This window comes from Homarus americanus, unplaced genomic scaffold (genome assembly GCF_018991925.1).
Source record: "Homarus americanus isolate GMGI-L3 unplaced genomic scaffold, GMGI_Hamer_2.0 scaffold74, whole genome shotgun sequence".
NCBI classification, from domain to species: Eukaryota; Metazoa; Arthropoda; class Malacostraca; order Decapoda; family Nephropidae; genus Homarus; species Homarus americanus.
The window spans coordinates 1,839,263-1,853,852 of NW_024716951.1; the positions used below are offsets into that span (position 1 = coordinate 1,839,263).

Genomic DNA, 14,590 nt, shown 5'->3' on the forward strand with positions numbered 1-14,590 from the left:
ATTAGCCACGAACACTCACGTTTTCTCTCACGTTACCAAACAAACTCGACACACAACTCGGGTTAACGTCAGAACCAGTGTGGGTGTCGGGAGGCCAGGAGGGTCCATACTGGCCATGCTGAGATTATGGCCATTATGGGACACTGGCCATAAGGGGACACTGGATATAATGGGATATTAGCCATGATAGGACACTGGTTATAATTAGACACTGGTCATATTGGGACACGAATCTTGGGGGATTCTGGCCATGAGGAGATAGTGGCCATAATGGAACACTGGCCATTAGGGCTTAGTGACCATACTGGGACACGTCATAGAGACTATGGCCATGATGGGATTTGGGCCATAACGGGAGACTTAATTATCAGAATATCGCCTTTCTGGCCACATATCCTTAATCTGCGCATCAAGAAAGACCTATACTGCTATATATTAATTTTGACCCCAAATATACTAATTTTAATCAGGGAAATTAATTATAAAAATCAATAATTACATTCACGTCACCCTCTGTATACTGACCAGTGGATGACAATTAGACTTTATTTTATTTATCCTTTGTTATAAACTACGTCCTGTGGGTATGGCGCCAATGCCTCTTGTAAAGTAAAGAGGCTACAAAAATTACAACTCGGCATAAGTTACCGGGTTGCGAGCAATTTATATTGGGCGTAGCACGACAGGGGCTCACATTACGATCACTGACCCTGCAGCTCCCCCAGATAAGGACTTAACACAAACTACAAAGGAAACTTACCCTCTTAAATAATATACAAATCCTTTTCAGATACCAAGTGTGTTTTTATAGAAATTTCGATATATTGTTCATTTAAATTCAATCTGTCTTATATTTTTAGTGAATTTTATTTTATTTTAATTAAGTAGTATGAATATTTTGGCAATATATTAGATATATTAAGAAAACAAATATTTTATAAATATCCAAAATTGTTTATCAAAGAAAACGTTTATATATTAATGACTAACTAATCTAATATATGCTTTCCTAAGGACTTTGTTTTCTATATCGTCCAACCCTACACAGAGGTTTATTAACTAATAACCACTCCACTCACTGCGATATAATAATTAATGAATATATACTGATACTTGTTGAAACTGGATAACATATTTGATAAAAACTTAAATGAAAATTCCACTTTAAAATTAGGATACTTTGCTAAGCATTTTAATGATACTCTTCAGCTAATACGTGGTTGAATCTATATATCATTTACCATTATTTGTTATCTTCAGCGACTATGATTTTGGATGACAACTTTACTGCATAGTTTACCAATCACCTATCTTGAATAACTTACCACCCACATTTAAATACACCAATTTTATTAACTTTCAGGAAATTCCGCTGAAAATTGTATAATATTTTTCGTCTACGATGAGAAAAAAATAAAATTTCACAAATGAATAAGAACTGTATATACCTGTAGATGTTATAGAGATATCATCAACCAGGAGTATGAGACAGTTACCCACAAACTTTAATCCTTAGAGAAAATGAGAACTATAGGGAGGCCCGGATTTCAGGGGGTACACATGTGGACGCCACCATTCGTATGTTTGAAATTACCTTAGAGCCAATCTGATGAGGGTGTAAGGGGAAGATGCGTTCCTCCAAACCCTAGGTGTGTTTGTGTACCATGAGCTGTAGCTCTAGGGCCATTGCAAGAAGAAGGTAAATCAAGCAACTAAATTATTAGGTCTGATATGAAGGTTGTTCAGTGTATCTTTTTTTTTTTTATCCTCTTCACCACTGATAGGCTCGTTAGCCGCTTGGGCGATCGGTCACGTCTCTGTTGGCACGTACTGGGCATGCACCGGCTCCTGAAAGTACCTGAACCTGCTCCAGTGTTGGTCAAGTCTGGTCTTGAAAGAGCTCACACCCGGTGCTGTCACAACACTTTTGGTAGATTATTCCAAGAGGTCACAACTCTCACTCCGAAAAAGTTTGCCCTCAGTTTTCTGGACCTGCGGCTTCTTCAATCTTGAGCTGTGACTCCTTGTGGGGTAAACGTCCGCCAGCTCCAAGTAAGGACACTCGACTGAGTAGTGCCCTTGAGATGCTTATACACCTTAATTAGGTCGCCCCCTTGCCCGTCTGTAGTATAAGCTAGACAAGTTCAGGCACTCCAATCTCCAGGGTAGTTGAGTTGCCGAAGTGCAGGCACCAGTCTGGTGGCCCTCCTTTGAACATTTTCAACCGACAGTCCCTGGCATATCTCGGGGACCAGATGGGGTGACAGTACTCCAGATGGGGAAGCACTTCACTCTTGAAGATCGTTACGAGGGACGGACCGTCTAGATATCTGAACGACCTTCTTATAAGACCCAATAATTTACTTGCCTGATTTACCTTCTTCTTGCAATGGCCCGAGAACTTTGCGAGAAGAAAGGTAAATCAGGCCCAATACTTGCCAACAGTGCAGAACAGACATGACTGATTGCCCAAACAGCTAATGAGCCGACCAGTGGTGAAGAGGATAAAAGTTAAAGAGAGTGTACTAGACGTTGAGGACCCTGGCTAGGCAGATTGTCATGGATGGAGGTGGAAGGTTTAGGAAGGCAGGTGGAATGGGAGTGGAGGTGGAAGGCCTTAGGAATTGCAGCAAGGTGGTCTGTTTTCCTTTCCATTGCATTTTGGCATAAACGTCCTGAGAATGTGGGTAAATGTGAGACTGAGAGCATGTGGCGGGAAGCAAAGAACACCACCAGAGAGAGCCAATGAAACAAGAGACTTAGTGATATGAGCTTACTCGCTTAAGGGTGAATTTTGTTGGAATTAATTTAATTCCTGGTATGAATAGGGTCCTCGCATATAAGTGAATTCACATATGCTGAACTCCCCTATATTAAGGACAAAACAAATTGTTCCTTTGATGGCAACAAGTTTGAGAATAAGGTTTCTGTATATATAAACATGTGAATAATTTAATATAAATTATATTTCATATATTAATTGGTCACTCTGCATCGTAGTGGAAAAAGGTTTTCAAGATTATATTAAAAAAATCTGACATTACAAACTTTAACAAGACGTATGGGGCGGGTCAGTCATTAACACAACACTCTCAACAATCTGTTCATTGCTAAGAACATGGCAGTCAAGTGCTTGTGTAGTGGCAGTTGTCACAGAGACATTATTAGAATTGGACTCATACAGACATACTTGTTCAACCATTGCTGGGCATGATCCAAGAGTCAAGTCCTTGTTTTGACTGTTGTTCATTTGTTCCAGGTCACTCTGGTTCCTCCCCATAGACACATGGCAATTTTCATCACTGTTTAGGTTATAAGAATGAGTTGCATCACTGACACTGGCTATGGGAGCAGTTTCAAGCATTACATTTGAAGGTAAGTTACATACCCCTGAATTTAATGAATTACTTGTTTCTGGAAATACACCAGAGTTACAAAGACCCGAGGAATTTGATGGTATTGTTTCAGGTTCACCGGGTACCAAGTAACTACTGTTCAGCGATTGTTCATTACTAGATAAACATGAGTTTGGTATTCTAGGAGGGATGAAAACTGTTGAGTGATTGTGAATACCTGAATTTGACACAGACGGCTGCATGTTTATATCTGAGACAATTGCAGGTGCAACACCATGTACTAATCCTGTCCTAAACCCAGAACTCACCTTTTGTCCGTTATTCTTTATTCCTGTTTTTCCTTTCATTGTTAACTTTACTCTCTTTGATGTTGAGCCAAGACTTTGCTCCACTTCTATTACACTGTTTGGTCCAGAAAATGTCCGTTCCTCTGTCTGTAATCCATCTTTGGTTCTCCGTGTAATTTTCAGCTGTGGTCCCACACCATTATGTGGCCTAAACTCAGGATCAAGTTTCTGGTCTAATCCATCGCTGGTTTCTGCAGCGTTCTGGTACGTGGAAAGACCTTCATCGTGGGTTGCTTCTTTCCCTGTATCAAAGTCAGCCTGGTTGTCCTGTTGCTTTACCTCAGACTGGAACACTGTGTGAGACAGGAGGTGGGCCTTCAGGTCATTGGTTGAGAGGCAGTGAGTGCCACAGTATTGGCACTTCACAGCTCCTCTGGGCATGTGGCTGCGTTCATGTCGGGACAGATTCACCTTTTGATGGAATTTCTGCAAGAAAATAATGTATAAAAATCCTGAATATTTACAAGTGTACAGTAATAAGCAAATACCTCTTATTGCACTCAAGATTCATCCCTAGAAAATAACATGCTCTATGAAACAGTTCTATAAGAGTTTCAATATAACATGGTTCTACTGGAGGAAGAAGAGACTGTCAAGTCTGCCTAAGATGATATGCCTCCCTAAGATACATAAACCAGGTATTTCAATGTCACCTGAAACTTTAGGGATAGGTGACACCCAATATATTCATCACAAAAATTTGTAACTAAAATTCCACTTTTTGCATAACTTTACATTGCTTATCAAAACTTTATGTATGGGATATTATTGTTGTTTTGTATGGGCAGGATTGTGCTTTAACCTAACATAACCGATGAAATTACCAACGTTCTAAATTACAAACAGGGTCTTTTTACACTATTTGATATTCCACACAAATGTTTAGAACATAAAAAATATACACACTAACTTTATTGCAATATTTGCAGGCGAATCTCTTGATGCCCAGGTGAAGGAGCGAGTGAACCTCCAATGACTTCCGTGTTTTAAACAATTTCTTACAGGTGGGACAAGGGAAGGACGGAGGAGCGTGTACCGCCTGGTGCTCACCAAGTAGATCCTTCCGGTGAAACTGTTTACCACATATCTCACAATGTAGTTCTCGAGCAGCTGATCCACCTGAAGACATAATGCAGTCGTAACTAAAACATTAAAGAGACACATGTATAAAATTTGGTATTACACTTAAGAGATCAATTTATAAAGAGGAAGAGCTAAGGTACAGTAAAACCTCCAAAAAAACGAATTTCTTTCTCTATATTATCTGTTCAATGGGGTTTTCACATTTAACGGACCCTCGATATAATGGACTTTCCTCTCCATATAGTCTGTTATATAGAGGTTAGGTTAGGTTAGGTTAGATACTGTTCTGTTTTACGAAGGTTATGGAAGCTAAGTAAGAACAGAGTATGAATTTAGTTTCCCTTTTCATTTCATTCTTCCAAAAAGTACAAGCAATATTTTACTAAGTCATATACTGTACATTAGTAAGTGATCAAGAGAACTAGCACAGTTCTCCTCAGCCTTAGGTAAGAGAGACACAGGAGGACCAGGGTCTTCCTCATGACAGGTGGGGTAAATGTCTAGTGACTACATTTTTTATGAGTGATCTGTTTCTTCGGGGTTTACACTGAAACCATTCTTTTAATACACAAAACCTACACCTAGTACACAACACCAGGACCACACTGAGCCAAGAACACTCCTTGGGGTCTCTGCGCAGTCCTCCACAACACAAACTACGGTAGTAAGGTGGCAGCAGACGATGGCTAATGACACTATTCTGTAACACAGTGATGCTAAACAGGTACTTTCCCGAATTCCTTAGTGACTTAATAATGAAACTATGATAAATGGGGAGACAATAAGCTGGGACCTTTTGTATGTCTGAGTCGCTCAACATGATCAATGAGGCTTTGAGGTGTTATGACCAGTGAACCTGATACCCTATTGGCTCTCCAACCAATGTTCGTTTACTGGGTGAGAAGAGCCGGTGGACAACCAGTAATTTATTGTCTCAAATTTTATTCTGTCCATTTATAAGTAAAGGGACACGAAGGCTTCTGGCATGATTTATTAAAGTACATTTGATCTGCCTCAAAGATACCAACAATGACAACTATGTGAAAGCCTTGCCAAGTTGAGATCTTCATGCCTGTCAAGTACCTACAGCAAACTAGTATACACCTTACCGTGAGCTGACCGCATGTGAGTGTTGAGGCTGTGTTTAGTGGCCAGCGCTGCACCGCACACATTACAGGTAAACCTGCTCGTTTCTTTCTGCTTTGGGACGTCTTTTATGTCTGCCTCAAAACTGCATACATGTCGGTCTAAACTCTCCTGTGGAAGACTCTTTATTAAATGGAGGAACCAGTGATTTCAAGTTGTTTAATCTGTCCTTCTGCAAAAAACAATGTATCATTCATTGTATATAGAGGATGACCTTGTTATGATCGTCTTTACAAAAAGCAGATTCGTTTCTGCTAAATTTACCTTTTACTTCCCAAATTTGTTTAAACAAGGATAAAGAATTACACTCACATGGATCTGAATAGTGATTTTCATCTTTTCTCATACATAAAGCATCATGCTTCCCAGGACACAACTGGGAGAGATGAAGAGCACAATGCACACCTGCATCCAAGTGAACTTTAACTCAGTACAGTATAGTACAGCATACACAAAAGACTGGAGTATCAGACAGTAAACCATGTTGTGTAGGTGTGAATCCAGTTCTTGTGAAACCAGGGTAAATGAATATGACCTAAGAGATGCAGGAGACGCACCTTCCTGAAGAAGGATCTCCTGCAGGATACACAGGTGTGTGGTGGAGGGCCGTGCACTGCATAGTGACGGTTCAGTGCCTGTACTGAACGAAAGACGCTGCTGCATTGATCACAATGTTGCTCAATCTCACAAACGTGAACCTCTGAAAGCAACAAGTATAAATGAATTACACGGCTATTATATCCTAAATGTTGGTAATACTGTACTGCTATGAATTACAGCACATAACTATTATCAACTCATCAATTGCATTTATTTATCACTATTATTTAAAAATTTTGCCCTTAGAGCTTCAACTTTCTCAGCTAAAGACACCTTTCAACTATTTTAAATTTTGTAATGGTGTACATGGTAATGAGACATCTAAAAACAATATACCTGTATACATCTATAGAAATCCTAAACTAACACAATTATCTCAATCTTAAATTAACTACATTTCAGCAGCTAACAATGACTAACAGGCCAATCAGTGGCAAAAAAGATAAAATTATGTCATAATTATAAGTTTCAATAAAAGAAGCAACACACATAATGACTTACCATAACCAACACGAGTCCGGAACCGGTGATTACAGCAGGAACAGTGGAAGGGGTGTGTGTGGGTGTGGTAGTGAGCACGGAAAGCGGAGGCATCGGTAAATTCCTCCCCACAGTCTTCACAAGCAACGTGGCCAATAGAGGCAACCTGACGACTCTGGGGAGATGGACAGTGTTGACTTATAACATGCTGTGTTGTGGTGGGTGTGTCTTAATGTCATGTGTAATTGTATTGTCACATCAGCACTCAGTGTAGTCAAGTGAGAAATATAAGCAAACATACAACAAACTGCATTCTATAAAAGGCTTAATTCAATATACAGTACTGTATTAAATACTTGTACAGTCACCCACAAATGTCCTGTCACTTCTCCTGAATCAAGAACCCCCAAGACTGCAACTCTTGAATCTGAAGCATTTATGGATAGAATAATGCATCAGTGTCTACAGGACCTTTGTGGGTGACTGTACAGCATTACTATAGTGGCCCAATGTATTTCATCATCTGTTGGAGCATTGCTGATAAAAGTTGGGAGTAATAATGTACAACTAACCTGCCGACAGAGTGGTACATGCTGTGCCAGGTTGGTGCTGTTGCTGTAAGGTTTACCACACAGCTCACACTGGTATTGTCTGCTGTGACTGGCCATGTGTCGCTCCAACATTCTCTCACTGACCATATCCTTACCACATATACTGCACTGCAACATCATCAAAAAGGTTAGGTAGACCTGTGATCTGCGACAGCTGTGCCACAACAATGTCCTCCGTGCACAGCGGTACATTCCTCCTCAGAGAAATAAAACGGATATCTTGCCGTTTTAAGTTCAAGCAACTTATAATATCTTTAATAAATTTGTTTATGCTGAATATGGATTTAATATACGTACAAGAGTCCACAACTACCTTAAAGAAAGAGCTGATCTCAACAGAGGGGCAGATCTTCATATGGCGCTCCAGTGAGGCCAAGTTGGAGAAGGTACGATTACAACGTATACATTTTTTGTTTCCTGCAAATGAGATTAATAATAATTTTATAATTATTACTCAAGAACATTCACTGTTTAAGGAACCAGACAAGTTGAGACCAGAAAATCATAATAAATGTAAAAAGAAACTACAATACACTGAGTACATTAAGTGACACTAATAAAATTAAATAATGCTATACAACTAGTTATATACCCAGACTGTACAAGTCACTGGTTGACATGCTTCATTAAAAATATTTACCCCAAAACATGAGAACAATGCATCTCACATACCCTTATGTCTGAGGTAATGTTGCTCCAGGAGGTTGGGGTTGAGGAAACATCGACTACACAGTGAACATTTCAGTCTCTCTTGGTGCCCTCCCTTGGGACACGTGTGCTTCTGTAAACCTTCCTTTCGGGCAAATACCTACAAGATAAAATTAGATGGAGTTATTAATCTAAATAAACCTGCCATGCCATCTTCTGTAATTTTGAGAGAAGGTAGACCCTCCCCGCACCTCTACATCATACAACTGGACTTCAAGCTCAATCCCTTATTTTTGAGCAAAGGTTCATAGACAATCATACAGACATAAGCCCCCAAAATATATCTAAGAGGAAGAGGCTATTTATTATGAGAGGATAAATCATTCATAGCTGCTTAAATGTTGACAGCAGCTATAAGTAACCATTAAAAGAATATCTGACCCTAACTATTACCCAGCTACATGATGCTCTATGTTCTGTGGCCTTGTTGAGAAAACAAAAAAATATTAAAGATTTCTATAGTAGGTCAGGATACATTCTTTGCAACATTATATAAGAGATATTTTCCTTGTGGGTTTTTGTTGTTATTGACCCGAGAAATTATACAAGATTCACACTTTTGTGGCATGGTTTAGCAGGAGATGTCATCAAATAGTTGCCTTTTAATATAAACTAACAATATTCCTACCATCACAAAATGTAGACAAGACAGATTTTCCTTGTTTTTATAATTTTACTTTCCTACTTTTAATTTTTTAATATGTTTACCTTTTCACTTCAGGCTGAACATACTATAGAATACTAACATTCCAGATTCTCTTCATACATCCCATAATGACAATCTTCCCTCCATGACATCTAAATGATATCTAAACCAATGTAAATAATTCAGTAGTAATAATTTGATCTCGGATGCTGACCTTCAAGCAATATTGACACGTGAAGTCACCAGTGTGCTTCCGAAGGTGTCGTAGCAGGTACTCAGCCTTGGCGAAGTGCTTGGAACAGATCTGGCAGCTGTGTGGACCTTCTACATGATTGGTCGGGAGAGCAGGTATCTTCCTCACATCCTGTGTACAGTATATATAAATTCTAGGGATTAATATCTATTTGTTAATAGGAAACGGTATAAAATATAGATGGAAAATCAATCAATAGTCAAATTCTTTATGTCATTCCCAATTGGTCTATGGAACTCTCTATAAATATTTAAATATAATAAATAAAAACATCACACGATCTGCTTGCTTTCCACTATTAACCAAAAATATTTAAAACTAGTCTATTACTTCAGTATGAAAAGGGTCAAGCAATTACATTCTAGGCCACTGTGCAAATAACCTTAACAACTGAAACATTTAAAATAAAGAAACACAACAACTACACCAGCTTATCAAGTTAAATGTGGCCAGACTTAATTTTACTTGTAAAACTTAAGTAATTCTGTGCATTAATTCTACATAAAAAAAACCTTTTTATACATTATTTGCTGTGAATGTTTTTCTTTGTCTCGGGGAAACACAAGACTCACTTCTTTACTCTCCTTCCCTCCCGGATCGTCCACAGCAGCCTCGTCGTCGCTAAATAACTCGTGCTTCACCAAGACCTCACCCTCTCCTCGACACACTGCGACAAATAACAGAACCAGAGTTATATTCAGACTTATAACTGCAAAAAACACATCAATACTAATGTAAAACTCGACCAAAATACTTGTAAATTTATTCATGTTATTTAGATGAGCATAAAAGAGTCAACAAAAGGTTCAATGCCTTTCTCCTGAATATTTTTGTATTATTCAATGAATGAACTTGGATGGGATGGCCATAAGTGTATATGATGAGTGGAACCCGTGGCACAAGACTTCTGGCAACCCACCGGATACTGCTTGAGACGCTGCTTGGAAACCCCCTTGCTGGTGCGTCGCTTGTTGGTGGCGGTGAAGCTGTAGGGAACTGGAGAACGAACTGCCGCATTCTTGGCACACGTGGCACCGTCCTACTAGCCACAGGAGGTGAGCCTGTGGTAAATAATAGCCAAAAAGTAAACTAGGGTTGATCGCATAAATGGGAAAGTCTCTTGTTTTTTTGTAAGCCTTTTCCCATTAAGCTGCAGGGTGGTAAGAAGTTCAGAACACGTTATGGGTTACCAGGGGGGTAGGGGTGTGGGTTGGATTGGATTAGGCACTTATTCATATCACTTTACATCCTAAGAAGGCTTTCCTAGGATTAATTACTGATTATAAATTCATTCATAGAGCTGCATATTATCAAATGACTGGTAACTGGGTTCTAAAATTATTCATATAAAATAATAATTTACTTTTAAATGATTGGCGAATGGAAGAAGACTCGTAAAGTTGTTTCCGCAGTATTTGCAGGACCACGGACGAGGCTCACGGGCTCCTAAGGCTCGAGGAGGAAGCTGTTTGACCACATCTGAATCTGCTACACATACTTCTGTCAAAGGAATGTATTATTTAGTTCTTAAAGTTAAAATATATCTCTTTTTTTAATATGCTGTACACACTACATTTATGACCAATTTATCAGATTGCTTCCAAAAGCAACATGATTTTGTTCAATTACCTGTTTTGGGTTCTCTGATTTTGTAAGATTTTCTCTTCTGAGTTACTGGATGGAATTGGATGTCTTTCCTATCTACGTCAGGAGAGGAATCTTCATGTGAACTGTCGCCCATCAGACATTCCTCGGGCTGAAGGTTACCGTTGTCATAGTGTTCACCAGAAGACGAGTTAGGGTCGTAATTCTCTGAGGCGGCTGTTATGGTGAAAGTTACGATACATTCCGGTTCCCTTGAGGCGTTTCTATTACTGACTAACACTATGCTTTGTGATGTACTTGTGTGGTTAGTCTGGGCGCTGTATCCAAAATCATCTTGTCCCAAACTATCGACTCTTTTCTTATGCTGGATGTAATCATCACGTAAGTAGCCAGCAGAGGTGACTGGTGTTTGAATTTGTCTTCCAAGTCCAGCTTCACCCGGGAGATATTTATTACCCACGAGAGGACTTTCAGTGACTGCTGGTTGTTCAAGGAAAAGACTGTCAGGTTCACTGCCCTTGGCATTGTGGGTAAAGGTGACCTGGCCTCTTCCTACCTCAATTCTTGAAAGTGAAGGAGTACTAATGTGAAGTTGACCCCCAAGTGGGACCTTAGATTGTGGCGGCCTGAGTGGTACTCGACGTGTGAGTACTGCAGCACCACCCAAGCTCTGACCATAGCCGAGTGCCTTGAGTTCTTCTTTCACCTTCTGCTGATAAAATGGAGCGTACCACACCCGTAGTTCTGACCCTGCTTCTATTTCTTCAGCTGCTATATAATATATCAAATCTTCTACCTGAAATAAATTACAGTAGATATTAAATATATAAAGTACAGTACTCCAAGAAATACAGCTCATTACAGTGTCAAACCAATGCGATGTTTTATGAAAGCTTTAACGTTAAAAGAAAATTAAACCCAGTTAAAGTAGCAAAATTGTATGAAAACATAACAATAAGGAGTTAACTGGCAGGGATGTTAGAGCACTGAGCTTGGAATCCAATGCATTGAACACATCTAACTGGAATATATATTGAACTGTATATTTTCCCCTTCAGATGAGGAGGAACTTCAATGTTTCATCCACAATTACAAATAACATATATAAATCAGTCTTCAGTGATTTGTTGATCTTGCATGATATTCTTGAATGATTTTTAACTGACCCAAGTAAACTATTAAAACATAGACTTCAGTGACCTAACGCTAGATAGCATGTGAATGAGAACTGCAGTGGGTCAAATTTACTGTGGTTCTCTGTTTACTCTATCGTGTGCTATTTCAAACTCTACACAGCGATGTATTTAGAAGGACGAGTAAGTTGAGCCCTTACTTGACATGCCAGCAAGTTCTTATAGGAGGAAGAGCCAGGGGGGATGAGACTGAGCCAGTTACACAGCCACTTCCTTGATAGATCCAAATATGTGTGGCTCCCACCTGCATGACATATCTGAAATACAATTCACACATTAAAAAAAAATAATAATATTGTTGCATTAATAAAAAAATAAAAAGGGGGGATACAGTACCAAATATTTTTCTCACATAGTTTATCCACTTTAAAAATGCACATAAATTTATAATATCCAGAGGCACATTAGGAACCCCAGTGTATTATTTGGGTTAAAAAGTAATTCTCAGTTTTATTTATTTTTTGTAAAGCAGTTGAAGAAAGTACGTCAAACAATATTATAAATGCAATAAATAGAGTTATTAGTAATGGTGACAAACCTTTAGTGGGAAGGATGCATCTGGGTGGAGATGAGGAACATGTGGAGCAATAAGTGGTCCCAGTCTGGTAAACTTGGCCACGTTCTGATGAACACAAACCACCTGTAACCCCTTTGGCCCATCCTCGACCTGCACCCATGACGGCAGGGACCGATAGGCCAGTTGTGGTTCAGCGTCCTCGACTTGTTTTGCCTGAAGTGAAGAAATCGTTGTGTTATAATCTACTGATACCAAACATCTCATATTGTCTACTTTGCTTATAATCTTGTCGTGTTTCTCGTGAGTATGAAGTTATTACAGTACCTATATAGTACTGTACCGTATTGCATATATTTTACTTATTATGTTTAGTACAGTATTGGCTTCTTGTCATTGTATACACCAATTCTTTTATAACTTTTGTAGCATTTAAAACTTTTCTGGGATTTTTTTTTTGTAGGAGGGTATCTCAGTTTACAGTGGAACCCTTTTGTAAATTAGGTTCTACTTGTACAGCTGTGGAGTTGCATGTTACGTGTCACCTGGATAACCTTGGCCAAAAAAAAGGACCTTAGGAGCTGTCTTTAACATTAATGGCTTATAACATTATTTAACTTGTGTATTACAGTACAGTATAGTGAGGTGGAGTCCAAGAACTACAGAATATTATTAGCAAGAAAATGTCACTCACAGGCAGGTCGAGCTGAGCCAACATGGGACAGTTGCAGGCTGGGTGGTCATCTCCACACAGATCACACACAATACCTGCACAAGACAAGAACTGAATAAAATTGTTTGTATAAAAATTTAGAGGAGTTGAAAATTAATGATCGACTGACCTCAGAGACTCCACTGTACAGTATAAGGGAGTTGTTAGGTCAGGAAGGTTAGGTGAGGTGAGATGAGGTTAGTTAGGTTAAGTTGGGTATTATTTTGTTATGCTGTGGCTATTAAGCTGTTACCTGGTAGTCTATGCAGGTGGAATGGTTACATAGACAGCCAGACTATTCAGCCGTAAACCCATAAACATATTAAGAACTGTATATCTGTAACTAGATACAGTATAAAGATTCGGTTTAATATGCCGCAGGTCCGAGGGTAGGAATTTAGATAAGGTTAGTTTGGGTCGGTCAGGATCTGTTAGATTCTGTGCATTATTGTTTTCACTTTTTTATTTATTATCATGCTAATAACGTCTCAATAAATTGTTTTGCAATTCTATAATATCCTTCGACTGCTGAGATTAATTTTGGGATAATGATGGAGACGGTCAGCACCTGAAGGGAGTTTATAAAATTGGAAAACAAAATCTGAAGTTACTATTAAACAAAAAACAAGAGATAAACATAAGAAAATTACAATTCCTCCAACATTTATAGGATATTTAAATAGTAACAAATAAATTTTATCAATTAAATTACCCCCTAAAGTTACTCCTTCAGACAGGTCATCCTTGTAAACTATTAGACCTAACCATCGTTCCCATTCCTAATTATTCCATCTAGTTCCCATATATCTATCATTAACCCTCTAATATATCACAAAATAAGGCAATAATCATCTCCTATATCATGTTAATAATTAGTAACATATAAAAGGGAAGAACTTAGGTCATAGGTCACTCATAGGTGTTACTTAACTTACTCTTAAACTGTGTCATTGTCTTTCATAAATTAGATAACTATAATTTAACTTCATTGGTATAATTTTAACTCTATAACTTTAAGGAGACTATAGAGAGTTAACACTAGTGGTCTCCTGTGGTCTCCTGTGGTCTCCTGGGGTCTCCTGTGTCTCCGGGTTTGTTTATTTACATCAAGGTCTTTCATAAATACCCTAAAATATAATAATTATTCTTGTTTAATGGATTATTATTTTATTTTAATTGGTAAATATATATGGATATTTTAATTAGTTATTTTTATTTACAAATACTTCGATGTTTTATACAATACAGATATATTTTACTCTATAATGAATGTGAGGAGACCAAGATCACTGGTGCCTTTTATAACTTTTTACTTCTTTTACTTTTATCCTCTTCA

The 14,590-nt window shown here is 38.5% G+C and overlaps 1 protein-coding gene across 1 annotated transcript; it reads right to left on the bottom strand.

The window, feature by feature from the left end:
• Window positions 1-2,947: 2,947 nt before the first annotated feature.
• LOC121858602 (PR domain zinc finger protein 15-like) lies at window positions 2,948-14,347 on the bottom strand. Its single transcript, XM_042355110.1, has 17 exons — window positions 14,190-14,347; window positions 13,237-13,310; window positions 12,567-12,758; window positions 12,169-12,285; window positions 10,860-11,631; window positions 10,594-10,730; window positions 10,150-10,291; window positions 9,803-9,897; window positions 9,192-9,341; window positions 8,296-8,431; window positions 7,937-8,040; window positions 7,585-7,731; window positions 7,034-7,187; window positions 6,490-6,632; window positions 5,896-6,043; window positions 4,614-4,822; window positions 2,948-4,129 (listed from the first exon to the last, which is right to left on the bottom strand). The coding sequence occupies exons 1-17, from the start codon at window positions 14,203-14,205 to the stop codon at window positions 3,050-3,052; spliced, it is 3,816 nt and encodes a 1,271-aa protein (XP_042211044.1). The 5' UTR covers window positions 14,206-14,347; the 3' UTR covers window positions 2,948-3,049.
• Window positions 14,348-14,590: the final 243 nt, after the last annotated feature.